The 18,535-nt window shown below is 53.4% G+C and overlaps 1 protein-coding gene across 1 annotated transcript in view; it reads left to right on the top strand.

The window, feature by feature from the left end:
- Positions 1 to 4,845: 4,845 nt before the first annotated feature.
- The window catches only part of MYO18B (myosin XVIIIB), a gene marked incomplete at its 5' end in the record, with an annotated part of 183,949 nt that continues 170,259 nt past the window's right edge, over positions 4,846 to 18,535 (top strand). The window contains 2 exons of the mRNA XM_055080677.1: positions 4,846 to 4,941; positions 5,066 to 5,210. Of these exons, the coding sequence (XP_054936652.1) occupies positions 4,846 to 4,941; positions 5,066 to 5,210 (241 nt within the window). The remainder of the gene's footprint in view (positions 4,942 to 5,065; positions 5,211 to 18,535) is intronic.

Here is an 18,535-nt window from a genome sequence, read left to right as displayed (position 1 = left end):
GTTGTGGCACACGGGCTTAGTTGCTCCGCGGCATGTGGGATCTTCCCTTCCTGGACCAGGGCTCGAACCTGTGTCCCCTGCATGGGCAGGCGGATTCTTAACCACTGCGCCACCAGGGAAGCCCCACATTTCAGCTTTAAGTGGAACTTATTTGAGATCTGGTGGGGCACCAGGACACATTTGAAATCACAAAGCTTTTATATTATTTTCTTCTCTATAATTTATTTTTCTGCAACCTAGACTGATGTTTTAAAAAAGTACCAGCAGCAGTGGTCATAATAATAATAATAATCCTTGCCTCCCAGCAGTTTGCTTCTGGCTGGCAGCAGCCAGGCTTTGGCCCGAGGCACATTTATTTTTTATGACCCAGGCATCAGCTGTGGAGGAATGGGCTCCAGACAGAAGGATGGGGGAATCAGGCACTCCTGCCAGGGGCTCTGCCAGGAGCTTTCTCTTACTTAATTCTCCTAAGGACCCTTTGACAGAAGGGATTATTATCACATCTGTTGGTTGGGAGGAGTAATCAGGCTCAGAGAGGTGAAACTACTTGCTTAAGGGCACACAGCTTTTAAGTGGCAGAAGCAGGGAATCCAGGCTGGCCCGACTCCACGTTGTCTCTCTCGTTCGTCCCTCACTGTCATCTCAGGTCTGTGCCCTGGCTGAAGACCGCGTGCTCTGGGACGTGCCCCAGTGTGCACCCTTGGGTCACTTCTTCTCTCTCAGCTTCAGTTTTTCCCCCTGTGGAATGGGTGGAGCAGCAGCCTGACCCTTGGTCTGCTCGTAGGGTAGGGGCTCAGTAAAGAACCTGGCGTATAGTGACTCTGTCCCTGCCCACCTGGGTGGCCTTGGACAAGTGCCTTAGCCTCTCTGAGCCTCAGTTTCTCCTCTGACAGTTGGAGAGACTCACAGCTGCCTTACAGGGAAAAAGCGCCTCGTGCAGCATTGTAGGTGCCCAGTTAACCCTTCTCTTCTCCCTCCTTAAATGGACTTGCAGTGCCCGGAGAGAACGTGGACCCGTCAGTGTTGAGGTAAAGGGAGCCCTTGGCTCTGGCTGGACACCTGTCCTGCCCTCCCCGTGGTCTGCGTCAAGTTCACCCACCTGTGCAGGGACCCACGTTTCTTTTGCAAATGAATAGAGTCGGTGTTCTGCATGTCCCTCCCAGATCCGGCTCCAGATCCAGGGGCTGGAACCGTGGGAATCCTTCCAGCCCTGGGTTGGTTGTTTGTAGAGACACAGGGGAGCCCACCCTGGCCCTGGAGGACGGGGTGTGGTTTACATCCCCGTGAAGCAGAGTGTGACCCCGGGCCCGAACTGTGCTTATAACCAGGGGCAGAACTCCAGGGGCCGGTTCCCTCGGCCAGGGAGGCCCCCGGTGCCGCGCCCTCCACCAGAGAGCAGCGCCCAGCTGCAGACCGTGGCTCCCTGCGGCCCTGCACCCTGTGAGAGAGGCCTGCACATGCCCCCTCAGGGGGCTTGGCACCTAACGCACCATGTCTTCCAGCCCCGCACCCTTCTGCTAGGAGACCCTGCCTGCCTGCCCGCCCAGCACCGGCTTCTCCTGCTCGTGCTGGTGGCTTCATACAGTGCTTCTTCCCAGAAGTCGGCTCCTTACCCCTCCCCAGAGCCCCCCAGGCCCAGCACTCACCCTGTGCTGTCAGTGTCCGTCTGCACATCTGTCCCCCTTATTGGACTGGGAACCCCTCAAGGACGGGCCACGCCTGATTCACTTGCCAGGGACTGCTGCGCGGCAGCAGGGAAGGTGTCCCTGGAAGGCCTGACAGCCTGGGCAAAGGCATGGGGTCGAGCCCAGCGTTAATTGAGTGCCACTGTGTGCCGGGCGCTGTGCTGGTACTTTACACACGTCAACTCATTTAATCCTCATAGTGGCCTGGGAGGAGGTTTGGCTGTTATTTTCATTCTGCAGTGGTGGAAACTGAGCCTCCAGCGCAAGGGCAAGAGATTTGTGCGGTCACACCGCAGGGACGCAGAGCCGGGAGAACACGCGGTTCTGTCTGCCTCCAATTCCAAACCTGGCCCCTCTCTGCATTGTCGCAATCTCCTGGGTGCTCTAAATGCAGCCCGGTTGAATGTGGAGAGAACATTTTGGATTTTATTTTTTGCACTAAATTACCTGTCATCTTGGGTTAACCTTGAGTCTTTAATTGCATCAGACAAAGCCTGGGCATCTTCTGAGTCAGCTTTTACTTTTTCCCTTTCTTTTTTCCATTCAGTTGAGACCTACAGTCAGATGTTTATGAAGGCACTAATTTTAAGTGTACAGCTCGGTGATGATTATATCCTTACACGCACCTGCGACCCCGCACCAGCTCAACATCTAGAACATTCCTCGTTCCAGTAGAGGCTCCCTTGAGTCCCCACCCCTCAGAGGCATCTCTCCCACCTGAGTCACCATCCTAACTTCTCTTCCCACAGGGTAGTTTTGCCCACATCTGGACTTCATGTAACCAGAATCCACGGTGCGTGGCCTTTTGTACGTGGCTCCTCTGTCTGACGTGGAATCTGTGGGGTTCCTACATGTGCTTGCATGATCAGTGACGTGATCTTTTTCATTGCTGCGTGGTACCCCATCACTGTGCCCTGGCTGGACCACCCACTGTTTATCCATTCTCCTCTTGGTAGACATTTCGGCCGTGAGTTGATTTATCCCACTGATCTGATTTCTATTTTCGTGATTTTGAGGCAAGGACTGGCTTTTGTCAGGGCATTATGCAGAGGTGTCTGGCTCCCTAGAAGTGTAGGGAACTGTAAACATCCTCGTGATTCTAATTGCTTTAGATCAGAAGCATATATATTCATCCCTCCGTGTCTTCTGTCGCAGCAGAGACCGGGGGAGGCGGGCAGGAGAGAAAAAGAAGCAAACAAGCGTTAGTGGAAGTTTTCTAATTCTTCTGTTCGTACGAGCTAAGTGGCAGATGATGGAGTCTGCCTGTAATTTAAAGTCAAATGCTCATGGCTGACAGTAGGAGCCATAATAGATGTGTTGCCACTGTCCTTTTGGTGTCCTTTCTCTGCTGCTTTGAAATCTCATAAATAACCAAGAGCATGTTGGTAAGATGCCTTCCTCTTCTCCGTTTGCTCCAGCGGAGCAGCTGCAGTTGCTAGGTTGAGCTCCTCGTTGCTAGGGTTTCTGTGGTCCTGTGGTGCCCCAGAAATATGATGGATCAGTGGAACATGCTTTTGCTATTAATTGAAACGTTTCCGCAGCGAATCTCTCAGTGTCACCGCGTGCTTTGACGTCCCAATAGGTCGATGACCCTTGCAGGTTTCTTTCCCAGTTAGAAGTGGCTTGAGTGGAGGGAACAAGTGGCCTGGACGGGGAGTCAGAAAGCCTGATTCTAATCCTGTATCTGATACTAACTTGTTGTGTGACCTTGGGCAAGCGTTGTCCCCTCTCTGAGCATTGGACTTCGTAAAATTCCAGGACCTGCCAGCTTTGACAGCTTACAGTTCATCACCCAAGCTCTGTAAACAGGCCAAGTGCAAATCAGGTCCTCATTATCTGTTGGAGGATTATTGACAAAAGAATTTTCATCCCCAGCTCACTTCCTCTCAACCCAGCAGGCTTCTGGGTCACGTCTCCTTGGCCAGATGGCGTGTGTGGAGTTAGGAGTTTCAGGTTAATTTTATTATTCAATCAGACATAATTGGGGGAACTTCCCTGGTGACACAGTGGTTGAGGATCCGCCTGCCAGTGCAGGGGACACGGGGTCAAGCCCTGGTCCAGGAAGATCCCACGTGTCGCAGAGCAACTAAGCCCATGCGCCATAACTACTGAGCCTGCGCTCTAGAGCCCGTGAGCCACAACTACGGAGCCTACGTGCCACAACTACTGAAGCCCACGCGCCTAGAGCCCGTGCTCTGCAACAAAAGAGGCCACTGCAATGAGAAGCCCGCGCACCACAATGAAGAGTAACCCCCGCTCGCCGCAACTAGAGGAGGCCCGTGCACAGCAACGAAGACCCAAGGCAGCCAAAAATAAATAGATAAATAAATATATAAATTTATTTTTTAAAAAGCAAACATAATTGGGATCATAAATCTGAAAAAGGAAAAGTGACACCCTACAACCCATAAACATCTGCTCATACTATTTTCTCTTTCCTGCTGTTTAAAAATCTTTGGCAGTTTCCCTCTGCGTGCCCCGGGGATGGCAGACAGGGTCTGTTTCAGTTGCCGAGGCAGATCATTGGGTGGGGCTGCAAGGGGGGACATCCTGAAAAGAACCTGGACTCGCTGGTTTGCTGTGGGATCTTCATCGATTGGTGTTGTCTGCCACGGGTCCAGGAGTGTAAATAGGGATGCGTGTTTGGCCATCGTGGCTGGAGTTTTAAGCCTGTGCCCTTTAATCTTGTGTTTGAGGCCTTCTCCATGGCACCGGCCAGCTTCTCGTGCTTATTTCCTCCCCCGCTCTGTCTGCCCCACCTCCCAAAATACCTGCTTCTCTGTCCACGTTCAGTTGAGCACCTGTTCTCGCCAAAGATGTCCTTTGTTCCCGTTGTTCCCTCTGCCTGTCAGGCCTTTCATTCCGTCCAGTTGGTCAGCCCTGCCTGTTTGTCTTTCAGACTTCAATCACAATCTTGTCTCATCCTCTGCGACATTCTCTTGGACTCTCTCGAGTGGGATTAATCGGCCAGGCCCTCCTCTGAGATCCCACAGTCCCCCACTTAGCCTGTTTCACACTTAGTTGTTTTTACGTCTCTTTTCACTTCTAGCTTGAGAGGTCCTCAAAGTCAAGTTCTGGATTCCGCTCATCTCTGTCTCTCCAGAGCCCAGCACAGTGCAGAGCCTCAGTAAATCTACTGAATGAACACACGAATGAATAAAAATCATGTCGCCTTCCGAAGTCAGATAGAAATGATTTTTATAACTTTCCCAACAGCCTGAGTTCTGTGTGTCAGTACTCCCCAGCTCAATCGTGGGTAATTTACCATGGTCGTGAAATGACCACACATTCCGCCCAGACCGAGCCCTGCTTCCACTTGCAAGTTTGCATTTCCTCCACCGTGACGGCCTGTTTGTCTTCCTCTCTCCCCTTGCTCTCAGCCTGAAGACAAGCAGAGCGCGGCGGCTGCCTTCGCCCAGCTCCAGGGCGCCATGGAGACGCTGGGCATTTTGGAGAGCGAGCGGAGGGCCATTTGGCGGGTGTTGGCAGCCATCTACCACCTGGGTGCGGCGGGGGCCTGCAGAGGTACGTGCTTGCCGCCGGGCTCACCTGGGCTGCCGGCTGTCTCCACCAGCAGGTGCCTGACAAGGCCCTGCTTTCGGTGAGGTGGGACAGGGTCAGCCTGTCATCTTCCGCGTCTCTGGGACTGCTCTCGGGGAGGCTGCCGAACCAGGCGTGCCGAGAAGGAAGCGGGCTGGATGTTTCAAGCAAACCGCGTAACCCAGCACTGTCCAGTGGAACTTTCTGTGATGATAGGGGGAGGTTCTCTGTCCAGTAGGGTGGCCGCTAGCTGTACGGGGCTGTCGAGCTTTTGACATGCAGCCGGTGCAACCGAGGCGTTGAATTTTTCATTGCATTAAATTCTAATTAACATACATTTAAATAGCCACATGTAGCTAGTGGTTACTGTGCTGAGAAGAGACACCCTGAAACGGGTGAGAGAAGGCTGGGTCCACGCACGAAAGGTGACGCTTTTCTGTCTAGACATCTTGGAGATGCTCACACCATATGCGCCGAAGCTGACCCAGCTCTCCTGCTCCTCCCAAACCTGCTCCCCGTCCTTAACTGTCTGTTTGCTTATTGTCCCTACTTCAAGTTGGTCTCCCCAAGTGGTTCTGATCGTCCCCCTCCCTCCCCATCCCTATCCAGTCGTTGACCTTGCCCTGTAGATACTTTCTGTGACAGCATTTCTGTCCTGACTTCTCTATTCTTACTGTTGTCACCTTAGACTAAGTATTTGCTAGTCCTTTTTTTGCTTGGACTATTGCGGTAGCGTCGTTGCATATGGCTTGGCTCCACCCTCCTTGTGGCCACTGGGCTCCTTTCTAAAACGTAGACATGTTGTGCCATTCCCTGCTTAGACTCCTCCCGAGGCTCTCTCTTGTCTGCTGCATCAAGTGAAATTCCTTGACTTGGCATTCAAGGCTCCTCGCTTCCCTAACCAGACTCGCGTGCCATTGCTTTTGGCCCTACGAAAGGTCCCGGGGAGACGGTCAATATCAAGAGCAGTGTGGCTCCTGCCTTCATGGGGCTTATGGTACCTTATACTGTGATTGTGTCCTTGTCTAGCTGTTTCCTGTAGAGAGTGGCTTCCTTTGGGCCCAGAACATAGAGTTGGAATTTACTTTTTGAATGGACACACGTGTGCATGGAGGTCTGTCCTCTGGAGCTACGTGTTGACTCTGGCTGACATTCTGGGCCATTCCTCTGTGGGGCAGCAGACTTCTTTGGAATATGCTGGCATGTTAGTCCTGCCATTCCCATACCCGTGGGCCTTGTGGCCTGTTCTTTTGATTTTCATACACTTGAGCTGCATTGGTCCACTGATTTGATTTTGGACATTTCTAGCAGTTACGCTGAGTCAGAAATAGGTAGGGTAGGGAGTCCACAGTTGGTCCAAGCCAAGGGCAGACATGCTTAACTGGGCAAACATGGAAAAATCCAATGCCACTTGCCTGTTCCAAAAATCAGCCGTGGGCCGTGCTCAACGCCCTGACCATTTGGAAATCGGCCAGCTTTGTAAATGGACTGGGATTGGGGATGTCATGGCACAGTTCAGATCAGAAAAGCTGTTGAAGGTTGAGAGTTGGGGCACAGGCATCTATACATTGGGGATGTGTGGAAGGAAGCAAACCTATTTTACAGAATAGAAAACTGAGGCTCAGAAGGTCTAGGTGCAATAAACTACAGGCTGGGGCTTCCCTGGTGGTGCAGTGGTTAAGAATCTGCCTGCCAGTGCAGGGGACACGGGTTCGAGCCCTGGCCTGCGAAGATCCCACATGCCGTGAAGCAACTAAGCCCGTGCACCACAACTACTGAGCCCGTGCTCTAGAGCCCGTGCTCCGCAACAGGAGAAGCCACCACGGTGAGAAGCCTGCGCACCGCAACGGAGAGTAGCCCCTGCTCCCCGCAACTGGAGAAAAGCCCACGCAGCAACGAAGACCCAACGCAGCCCCCCCAAAAAAACTCCAGGCTGTGGGCGCTTGAGGGAGGCAGATTTGAGTTCAAAGCCAAACTTCTCTGAGCTTCAGAGAGGCCTTCTCTTTCGTTGGGCCAAGACTGGGGTTGGTGTGAGGATTAAATGGAATACAGAAGAGAAAGCCGAGTTAAGCTGCTTTCCCTGGAGGCACACCCTGAGACAAAAATTGCATGCAGGCTTTGGGGGAGGGGTATCAGGAGGGACCAGTAGGGAAGTGAGGGAAGAAAGGCAGGTGATTCTGGAACCTTAAGGAGTGCATTAGCTCTGGGAAGTGGGGGGCCAGTATCTCTGGGGACCTCTGGGAGACTCTGAAGGACATGTCTCCTCATCGTGTGTTATCCGAGGGGCGAGGGAGCCGGGATATTGATCTGTACCGCCTCCTGCTTCTCCCTGGTTGAAGGCTGCTCCTGGGCAGCATCCCCCCCCCCCGCCCACCGCCCTTCCAGCCTGCCCCAGGCATGAGCTGAGCAAGTTCTGGCAGCCAGGAAAGCAGAGAGGCGCAGACAGGTACCTGTAGTGACAGGCCAGGGACACGTGTGGGGTGGTATGTACGGAATGGCCAGGGCGAGGGGTGGTGGATGGGTCATCCATGCTTCTAGCTCAAGGCAGTCCCTCAGAAGATTGTGTTGTTGGGCCTGGGTTAGGTGAGTCTCCCAGGGTGTCACAGCCACATGCCTCTCTGCTTTGCTCAACTCAAATAGTCTTGCTCTCTCTCAGCACTCAGCAAAGCCTAGGGAGAGAACAAGGCGGTTGGGACCTACCTTCCGATTTCCATTGTCACACTTGAGCCCTCTCTGCCTCTGATGTGACAAAAGAGAGGCTAAGGGAGCCCCCAGTCTATTGACCTGTCAGCAGAGAAGTTTGATGCCTGACTTGCTTCTCCTGAGGCTCATGGGGCACCCCCTCTGATGTGGGCTTGGGACTCATACCTGTAGCTGCCTGTAACGATAAAAGAGAAAGGCACATTTATAAATATTTTATTAATACATGATTATGGCAATAATTCCTCCCAGCCTCCCCCCACCCCACCTTATAAATTATTTTAGGAGGAGCTGCTGTCAGTCTGCCTGAGAGGCCTGCTTGATGATTTACTTACTATATAGTCTGCTTAGAGAAGATTTCATAATAGGTTGCTCTAAAGTCAGCTATTAAGAATTTCAAAGTCATATATAAATGTCTTTGCTTTGTGTCATAACAGATCATTTCGAAATATGTTAAGAATCATATCCGTTAATCAGGTTTGTTTTTTTTTTTTTTTCATTAAAACGATGCTCTCCTCGCAGCGCACCCAGCTTCCTTAACTTATTTTGAAAGTCCTGATCCTATTTTTAAAAACCAATGTCAGTCCCTGTGGGGAGATTTCAGGCCTTATAACTGGACTTAGGATTTTTGAACTGTTTCAGCAGTAACGACAACCACCACTAATATTGGTTTAGTGTTTGATGGTTTCAAAAGCACTTGTACCTCTCTTGTGCCTTTTGATCTGATTGGATTCATACAATAACCTGGTGAGGAAGGATAGTGCCATGGGCAAGAGTCAGCCTCCTGGCTTGGCTTCTCTGAACCTCAGTTTCCTCCTCTGTAAAATGGGGCTAATGATGGCACCCGCTTTGTAGGCTCGTCATGAGGATTAAATGAGTCAGTGTCAAACGTGTGGAGCACAGGACTTGGCTCACGGCTTTATAAGAGGAGGAATGCGGTTTACCTGGCGTCGCACAGCTAGTATGTTCCAGAGTGAGGTTTGGAACCATGGCCGGTCTCCCTGCAAAGATCACTCCCCTGCCCTAGACTTTGCAGAGGGCTGTTAGGGTCATTCCTTGCTGGAGAATTGACCTGTTTTCCTGGGCCCCGTGCTGAGTGCTTATAGACGTGATGTCACTGCACAGCCTTAGACTAGCCCAGGAGGAGCGAGAACTATTAGATGCCCATTTTACAGATGAGGAGACTGAGGCCTGCCAGAGAGGTTCATCCTCATCCCCAAGGGCACACAGCTAAAGCCAGAGGTGGGATTTGGACCCAGGTCTGCCCAGGCACTGAGCCTAACCTCTGAGACGACACCTCCGGTCTCCCTGGCCCTGTGTGCCGCTGCTCCTGGCCTCACAGGCTCCAAGGGCTGGTGATGTCACTTTTTCACTGGGGTGCCCTGTTTTTACTCATGACACTTCTGACACCAAATGTGTGGGGTTTTCCTTACACCAACCAGTCCTCTGATTCTCCGTACACCAGCTGGGTGTCTTACAATTTAGTCCACTCTTGATACTACTTGGAGTTAGTGCAGGTTACGGGCTCGGTCCCACAAGACTGTACCACTTCAGACATTGTTCATAAGTTTGGGCCACTTGTACTTCTGATGGACCAGCTATAAAGTTGGGCTCCCACAGACCCCTCCCTGGTTTGATAATTTGCTAGAATGACTCGCATAACTTAGGAGGGCTTTTACTTACCCGTACCTGTTTATCGTAAGGCATACAGCTCAGGAACAGCCAAACGGAAGAGATGCGCCGGGCAAGTTACAGAGCAAGGGGCTTCCCTGCCTTCACTGTGCGACCCTCCCGGCACCTCAGTGTGTTCAGTGACCCGGAAGCTCGCTGAGCCCCATCGTTCGGGGTTTTTGGAGGTTTCATTACACAGGCATGATTGATTAAATCATTTTAATCAATCACAGCCCCAGCACACTCCTGGGGGCCCCTGAGTCTCCTCTCTTGGGGTAGTGGCATTAGGCCCCCACTGACCCCTGAGTTCCTGCAGGGCGCTGCCACCATGACCTTCCCCCACCACCTTCTGGGTCCCTCCAGCCCGTATGACCTGGTGTTCTTGACCCCAGGAGTCTGGCTGCCTGTGGGGCTCTGGATCACCCTGTTATCAGCAGTGCCCTGGGCAGCGTCCGAGTCAGAGAGGGCACCCTCCCCCCGCCCCAGAATGTGGCAGAGCAGTGACACGGGCGTCTTGAAGTCAGCTAGTCCTGGGTTCAGGGCTCAGCTTGGGTTCTGACTTAGCTGTGTGTGGCCTCGGCCAAGTTCCGGGGCTCGCCCGAGCCTCCTCTGGAAGAGGAAGAAAGGGCGGCAGAGAGCCGTCTGGGGTCTCACGCACGGCTGCGGTGCTAGCAGTGCTCTCGCTCTGGGCTGCCTCCCATGGACAGGCGCGGTGGCTCCTGGCTTGGCCGGTCGGTCATAAAGAGGCCGCGTTCTTCCCGCTCTCCGCACTGTCTCCACCTCCTTTCTGTTTCTCAGGCTCACTGTCCCTGCTGGGTCCCTTGGGAAGGCCGGGGGAGGGGGCCCTGGGGGCTGCCTCGGTATGGCAGGCAGAAAACCCTGGGTGATTTGACGCGGGATGGTTTGCTGTGATCCAAGACTCATGGCCTGGGCCGTCCCTCAGGAGCCATCAGGGAACCATTTATCCAGCCTCGTGTTTCTTTCCTTTGGCAAAATGTGGCCCATGGAACAATCAGCTGGCACCCATGTGTTTTGAATGGCAGCAAACAGATGTTCTCTGGAGCTCGCTCGACAAGGAGGGCGGGGGAGGAGGGACATGCTGGGCCCTGCAGTGGGCAGGGCCGGCCTTGAGTTCAGGCTCCTCCACCTCCTGGCTGTGTGATTTAACCTGTGCAAGAGATTTCACCTCTCTGGACCGCAGCTTCCGTGCCTGTAAAATGGTAAAACCCTGTCTGCCTTCTACATCGTTAGGCAGGTAATGGCTGCATCCCACCCACCTGGCACATGGGCGGGGTTCAGCAAGCCCTGACTCCCTTCTCTTTGCAAAGTGCTTTTTGTTATCTGTTGGCTCTGTTGGCGTCAAAGCCTGCCCTGATGTGGGCCGGGGTCGGGGTGGAGAACTCAAGCCCCCAGGGAATGCAGCTCATTGCTTAAGGGCACGTGGTGAAACTTCTGTGCTAGTGAACGGCAGCTTCAGAACCGGGGTCCAGTTCCAGACTCTCAGTCCAGTGCTCTTTCCACAGCTTCGAGGAAGGTTCTGGGGGCCAGGGAAAGTGTGGGGTAGTGGTCAGAGCAGTCAGGAGTGACACAGTCTTGTGCTCAAGTGGAAGTGAGGATTCCAGCACTTGCTGACTTTGTGACTGGTCGCGTGACCTTGCTGCATAACAGATCAGCCCTATGTTGTTCAGTGGTTTGAACAATGATCATTTTATTGTCTCCCCGAGCTCCTGGTGGTCTGCAGTTTGGAAGGGTTCGGCTGGGCTGAGGTCAGAGGGTGGCTGACCCAGAAACAGTGGGGCTGGCGTCGCCGGGACTAGCCGGGCGCCTCCGTCTCTCCGAGTCTCAGATCTCGGGTCCCCAGCGTGGGCCTGTTTGGGCTTCCTTGTGGCCTGGCGGCTTCGGGGCTCCAAGGAAGCTTCCAGAGAGCAGCATGGAAGCTGCATCACTTTTCTGAGCTGGCCTCAGCTATCATGCAGTGTCACTGCTGCCATGCTCTATGTCACAGCTTCAAGGGCCAGGCAGTCTAGACTCCAACCCTGGATGGGGGAGTGACGAGATTCGAGAACATGTAGGGTGAGAGATACTGGTGTGTCCATATGTTGGTCTTGAGCAAGGAACTTAAGCTGTCTGAGACTCAGTTTTCCGACCTATGAGATGGGATTGAAAACAGTAGTGACTTCACAGGTCTGCTGAGCAGATGAAGTGAAATGTATGTCAAGGGCTAAGCTCAGTGCCAGGCACTTGTCAGAGCTGCTGTTGTGAATTAGGGCGTCACAAAGCTTGGAGATACTTCCCGGCTCCCTGCTGGGATGGCAGGAGGACGCTCCTGGGATTTCTGCTCCCTACTTTTATTACCAGTGCCCCCCAGTATCCTCTGATGCCCCTAAAGACCCTTTTCCCACAGGAGAGTAAATCAAGGAGGCCTTTTTGCAGCAAGAAACAGTTCTCTGTCTCGGGACCTCTTGGCTGCGTGAGATTAAAACCAGTCACGGCCCTCTTCTCAGGAATGTTCCCTGAACAAAATGCTCCCGCGGTCTTGCTGTCCTGCACATCAGCCCAAGGCTGGGAGTCACTTACCTGTGTTCTCTCCTTTAATTCCCACGGCAACCGTGACAGGTCGGTAGGGAGGGAATTCCGCCTCAGGCTGCTGAGGCTCCGAGAGGTTACGTAACTTTGCTGAGGCCAGACGGCACCCCGTGGTGGAGCCAAGGTTAGAATCAGTGCCCGTCTGCCTCCAAAGCTAGCGTCCTCCTCCTCCGTGAGCCCGCTCATCTGGCCCAGTCCTTGGGTGCATCTTGGTTGCTGGGACCTCCACCTCCCCTCTAAGAGCAGCTTCTCAGCTCCGTCCCCAGTCTCCAGTCTCCGTTCCCTCATCTGGAAGGGCATCCGCTAAGCAAAACCGAGGCAGGAGAGCTCGGAATCGAGGCTAACAGCATGGGCTCTGGGGCCAGGCAGACCTGTGTTTCACCCCAGTTCTCCCGCGTGATCTGTGACTCTCTTCACCTCTGAGGCTCAGCGTCCTCATCTGTAGAATGGGGATAACAGTCCTTGGGAGGCTTAAGTTATTCAGTTTGAATGTGTGAAGCTCGGCCACCCTTGTTGTTATTGCTATTATTATTGTTAATGGAAAACCTGCCCACCATCCAGGCATTTCCCTGGCAAAGCTTGAGTCTACAAAGATGACTCGGGCTGGTCTGGTCTTTAATCCTCTCCAATCCCTGTGGTCCCGGAGCTGTAAGAGATGTACACCCTCCCTAGAGAGTCTGAGACTCTGTCACTCTGCCCGCTGTCCTGCATTACTCCATAAAAATGACAATACCGTTCAGAATCCAAAATAACAAGGATGCGTTGTCTGCCTTGATGGCCGAGTTGCTTTGCTTTCCTTTGGCTCTGAAGGCTGATGGGAGGTTTCATTTATTTGTCTTTTACTAAATTTGCCAGTCTACTTGTTGCTGACCCCATTGCCTAGTATATGGTGCAGTCGGGCCCATGTATAACCCAGGGGGGGCCCTGTAATGGAGTGATGGAGGGAGGCTACCAGTCGGCCACCACTCCGCGCCTGTGCTAATAAAGATATCAGCCCCTGAATGGATGGGACCGTAACTCGGGGAGCGCCGAGGGGCCCGCAGGAAGAAGAGACGATTGTAATGATGACAGGGACCCAGCCCCCTACCTTCTGCTGGGGCATGCCCCCCCGCCCATCTAGCAGCCAGGGGAGTCCGTCCAAGGATAGGAGGAGGTGGCCTGATGCTTCCCAAGCCCGGATAAGACCCTGAGCGCAGAAGGCCACGGGGAGCAGTAACGGTGGTGCCGTCAACGCAAAGCAGTCACCACATATTCAGGCACCTGGCGAAGTGTTTTACTCTTTCTGTTGTTTTAAAACAACTGCACAAATAATACTGTAACGTTGCCTTCCTGTGAAAAATGGAGACAACACAGATGAACACAGAATGTCGAAAGCAGTTCCCCCCCCCCAACTCCCTTGATGCTCCTGACCTCAAAGGTGACCGTTGTTAAGGTGCAAAGGTGACATTTATTACAACTGATGAGCCAATACTGATACACAGTTATTAACCGAAGTCCTCAGTTTACCTTGGGGTTCGCCCTTGGTGTTGTACATTCTCTGGGATTTGACAGACGTGTCATGTCACGTTGTGTGTCCACCATGACCGTGTGATCCAGGCTAGTTCCACTGCCCTAACAGGCTGGCTTTTTTTTTTTTTCCTCTTAAACTTTTTAATTTGAAATCATCATAAGTAGCTGGAACAGTAACACATCGAGTCCCTGACCGCTTCCGCCAGTTGTGGCTGTGGACGTGGCTGCAGTCCCTCTCAAAAGCAGAGAGTGGCCGTGGCTGTGTCACCGTGTCCCCAGTGTAGGCCTCACCCTCAGGCCTCTTAGACTGAGCACGAGCTACACCTGTGCACATGACAACTACGGGGGTGGCTGGCTGTCGCTGTTATCATAGAAACAAGTTCACACCGGCTCCGTTTCCACGTGCTCTGCTTCTCCGCGTGCCGGCGCGGTGTGGGCCTCTCTGCCCGTGGCTCACAGCAGCGCCCCTGTTCTCTCCCCTAACTGCAGGGCTTGCCCGGCGAGGGGGCCTCAGTCGATGTCGCACTTCTCCAGCTGATGAGCGTTTGGGAAGTCTCCTGCTTTGGGGGGTTCTAAACAGCGCCACGTGGGCATACATCCCTCTGTATGTGGAGGCGGTGCAGGGGTGAGCGTTCTGGAGCCGTGGTGGCCTGGGCCTGGGCCTGCTGGACCAGGGGACGTGTTTGAGGTTGAACATTTCCATGGACACGGCTTGATTCCCCTGCCTGTATTCACAAGGGTCGGCTCACTGCAGCCTCACAAGCCTGGGGGGATGTGGGACTGGAGTCTGGGTCTCTGAACACCTGGGCCGTGGCTGCGTTCATGCTGCTCCAGCCTCGCCCCCCGTGGCCTCCTTTTCTTCCTCCTTTTCCTCCTCCCCCACTCCTCCTCCTCCTCCCCCACTCGCCCTCTTCCCCCCCCGCTCCCCACTTTTTCCTCCTCCCCCACTCCTCCTCCTCCTCCCCCACTCGCCCTCTTCCCCCTCCGCTCCCCACTTACTGCTCTCCTTCCTCTCTCTCCTCTCCCTCCTTCTCTCTTCCTTTTCTTTTTCTCCTCTATGCCTATTGGATGGTAGGCCCTTGGCAACGCCATTCTTACATTCCAAGACAAAATTTCCATCTGATGGAGGGAGGGAGACCCAGACATGCGCGTTGGAGACGCCAGGAGGAAATTCTAGGCAGGAGACACCCAAAGATCAGAGGGGTCAGCCCCGCCCAAGGGACTCTAGGGCCTGGGACCCTTGAACCGAATCTCCCAAACAGAGTGGAAATCAGGGAGGGTGCTCCAGACAGAAGAGCCTCGGTGAGCAGAGGTGTGGTGGCCCGAGCAAGGCCTGGGGCCTCCGTGTCCCTGTCTGCGAGGTGCCAGCCTCAGACCCCGGCACCGGTGCTGCAGGATTGAGAGAGGATTACCACGTGGCCCTAGAGCAGGCCCCGCACCCCCGAGGCTGGTCCCCGCCTGGGCCCTGTCCTCCACCTGCCTTCCCGGCCCACAGGCCCCCAGCTGGTGGCTTGGCTCCCTGCCCGACAGCTACCACAGCCGGGCCTATTCTGGGCCACAGGCGAGGATTGATTCTGCATTTTCTAAGCATATTGAATTCATTTGTTTAGCTGGAATGGTGGCTGTGGGATGTAAACAGTTATATTATAAAAGCCACAAACCCCTGAAGTGGCTGATGCTAGGAGGCTTCCCTGCCGGCAGCCCCGGGCTTCAGGAGGGCAGGGGGAGGAGGATGGAACCCCCCAGAGACCCGACTTCAGGTTGGCTTAGCCACTCTTGCTGGGTGGCCCTGCAAAAGCGCCTCCCCTCTTTCTGGCCTCTGTTTCCCATAAGTAATAACAGCAGCTGACATTTATACAGTGCTTACAAGGTGCATGTACTATTCTAAGAGCTTTGGCCATCTCAGTGGTCCCCTCGAGTAGGCACCATTACCCCATTTTACAGGTGAGGAAACTGAGGCTCAGAGAGGGGAAAGGACTTGCCCAGTGGGGATGGATGGACACTCTCTGGCGTCTCTTTTAGCCTTGCTCATCAGAGACTCCAGGAGGCTGTGGCTCAGTGAGGACCTCACGGTACATGCATGTCTCACCCTTCAGTGACAGAGCGTAACAATACTGCCGACAGCAGTGATGCTGCTAATGATGGGATTAGTAGCTGTTACTGTTTACGGAGAATCTGCCCTCTGCCAGGCATGATTTAAGTGCCGTGCACAGTTATTCCATTGAATCCTTGTAATCCTATATGGTGGGTTACACCCATCTTATGGGTGAGTCAGTGGAGGCTCAGAGAGATAAAGGCAGTTATCTAAGGTCCTGGACTCAGGAAGGGGAGGAACTCAATTTGGGACCGAGGAGTTCTGTCTTTGGAGCCTTTCTCCCTATTCTTCATGCCACGTTCTGCCGGATGGTCCACAGTGTCATAAATAAATGGGGAATTAGTAATCATACCTGTTCATATGGTTCCTGCCCTGATGAGATTAAGTGCTTAGCACAGGGCCGGGCATGTGGTGGGTACTCCGGAAACACCAGCTGTTGTTCCTGGGCTTCCCTTGGGCCCCAGCTTCGAAGGAGACAGTGTGGTAAGTTGAGGGGGACCCCTGCTCAGTCTGCCTTGGTGAGGGACCCTTGAATATGGAAAGAGCGTTGGACTGGGGGCCAGCCAGAGCTGGGTTTAATCCTGGCTTCTGCCTCCCTAGCTGTGTGACCTCACACAGGTCACTCACCGGCTGTTGGTCCCACGATGGTCCACAGTGTCATAAATAAATGGGGAATTAGTAATCATACCTGTTCATATGGTTCCTGCCCTGATGAGATTAAGTGCTTAGCACAGGGCCGGGCATGTGGTGAGTACTCCGGAAACACCAGCTGTTGTTCCTGGGCTTCCCTTGGGCCCCAGCTTCAAAGGAGACAGTGTGGTAAGTTGAGGGGGACCCCTGCTCATTCTGCCTTGGTGAGGGACCCTTGAATATGGAAAGAGCGTTGGACTGGGGGCCAGCCAGAGCTGGGTTTAATCCTGGCTTCTGCCTCACTAGCTGTGTGACCTCACACAGGTCACTCACCAGCTGTTGGTCCCACCCCTGAGCCTTTGCTCCTGCAGTTCCCCCAGGTGATGAGGGACTGAGGTCTCCCTGGTGACTCTGCTTCTCAGGTCGGATTACCTGCTCTGGGGACACTCCCAGTCAGTTTCACACCCAGTGTCTTGTTTCATCCTTATAATGACCCATTGGGAGAGGAGCCATCCCATTGTACAGATGTGGAAACTGAGGCTCAGAGAGGTGAGATTTCCTGTTTGAGATCTTGCAGCCAGGTGGAAACTGCCTTTGGATGCCCAGCCTCTGGTTCTTTCCACAGCTGCCCACCATCCCAAAGATGCCACGCCTTTCCCCTTAAGCCTCTTGATCAAATTAGTCCAGGAGACCCCTACCCATGCTGCCCTTCTCCTGTCAACTCCCGATGCACGTTGGCATACTCAAGGTTAGAGCAGTCCTGCAGGGAAGCAGCCCATTTTGGTTGGTTGAACTGGATGCTGCCCCAGCTGATTTGTCCAGCAAGCCCTCTTTGTCCAGAATGCTAGAGCGTCAGGGGTGGTCCACGTGTTCTTTCCAGCTGGTAGGGAGTGAGCAGTGATTTATGTTGGATCGTGAGTGACTCAGCAGCGATTTATTGACGGCTTGTTGGCCAGGCCTTAACGGGGTGCGCTGACTGCAGATGGACGGGTGACCCTCTCTAAGGTCTGTCCAGGTTTGCAGGGCTGCGTGGTACTTGGGAGCAGCAGGAACAGGTGGGAGCCCTAAGATGCAGGAAGAGACTCAAAGTTTTGGCCTTCAAGACAGTCCCATTTTCCAGGATCCCAACAATTGAACTTGACCTGAGGTCCCTGGGCAGAATTCTCAGAGTGTGATCGTAATTCTAGACATTTATCCAGCAGATCCTGTGCTAAGCGATCTGCACCTGGAACCACGCTGACGCTTCACAAGGGCTCCATGGGGCAGACTCCCATTTTACAGGGGAGGAAACTGAGGCTCAAAGAGGTGACACGGTTTCCCCAACATCATGTGGCTTTTGGCAGCGGAGGTGGGATTTGAACCTGCGCAGTCTGTTTCTGGAGCGCTGCCTTTTCTCGTAGCACCCACAGCCTTTTAGGCTTCTCTGTTCCCTGCGGGTGGCCTCCTCCTTCACAGGCCCCCGAACTGTAAACCTCTGCGTGAGGAAATGTGAACCGGGTGCGCCGGCGTTATAAATAAGTCACATGACATTCAGTAGTTCACCAGCAGCATGGCTACTGTTGGAAGGAGAAATAACTTGGTTATTGATGAACGCAGGAGGTCACAGTAATTGATAGCAATTGAACTCACGGTGCACGAGGGAAGAACGGTCATGTTATTTTTTCCTCTTTCTCGTTTTTTTTTTTTTTTTTTTTTTTTTTTTGTATTGAGCATAAAGGGAAAAACCTGCCTTTGCAGGTGGATCTGAGCAGCTTAGAAACTATAGTTCCATAACTTTCCCTTACTCCTTCCTTTTTTTCTTTTTTCTTGTTTCTCCTTTATTCATTCTTCTATTCAAACTCCCGCCTGCCTCTTACCAGCAGAGTGATCTTGGGCAAGTGACTCAGGTAAAGCAGTTTGCCCACGGTCACCTGGTTAATCGAGGGCTCTCTCAGCTAAGCAAGTATTTCCTAAACTGGTGTCTCCTGGGACATTAGATCAAGATAACTCTATAAAAGTATTCCAAGGCCACGGGCTTCCCTGGTGACGCAGTGGTTGAGAGTCCGCCTGCCGATGCAGGGGACACGGGTTCGTGCCCCGGTCCGGGAAGATCCCACATGCCGCGGAGCGGCTGGACCCG

The sequence above is a fragment of the Physeter macrocephalus genome, chromosome 19 (assembly GCF_002837175.3).
Source record: "Physeter macrocephalus isolate SW-GA chromosome 19, ASM283717v5, whole genome shotgun sequence".
In the NCBI taxonomy this organism is placed as follows: Eukaryota; Metazoa; Chordata; class Mammalia; order Artiodactyla; family Physeteridae; genus Physeter; species Physeter macrocephalus.
This window is presented reverse-complemented; position numbering and strand designations above follow the sequence as displayed.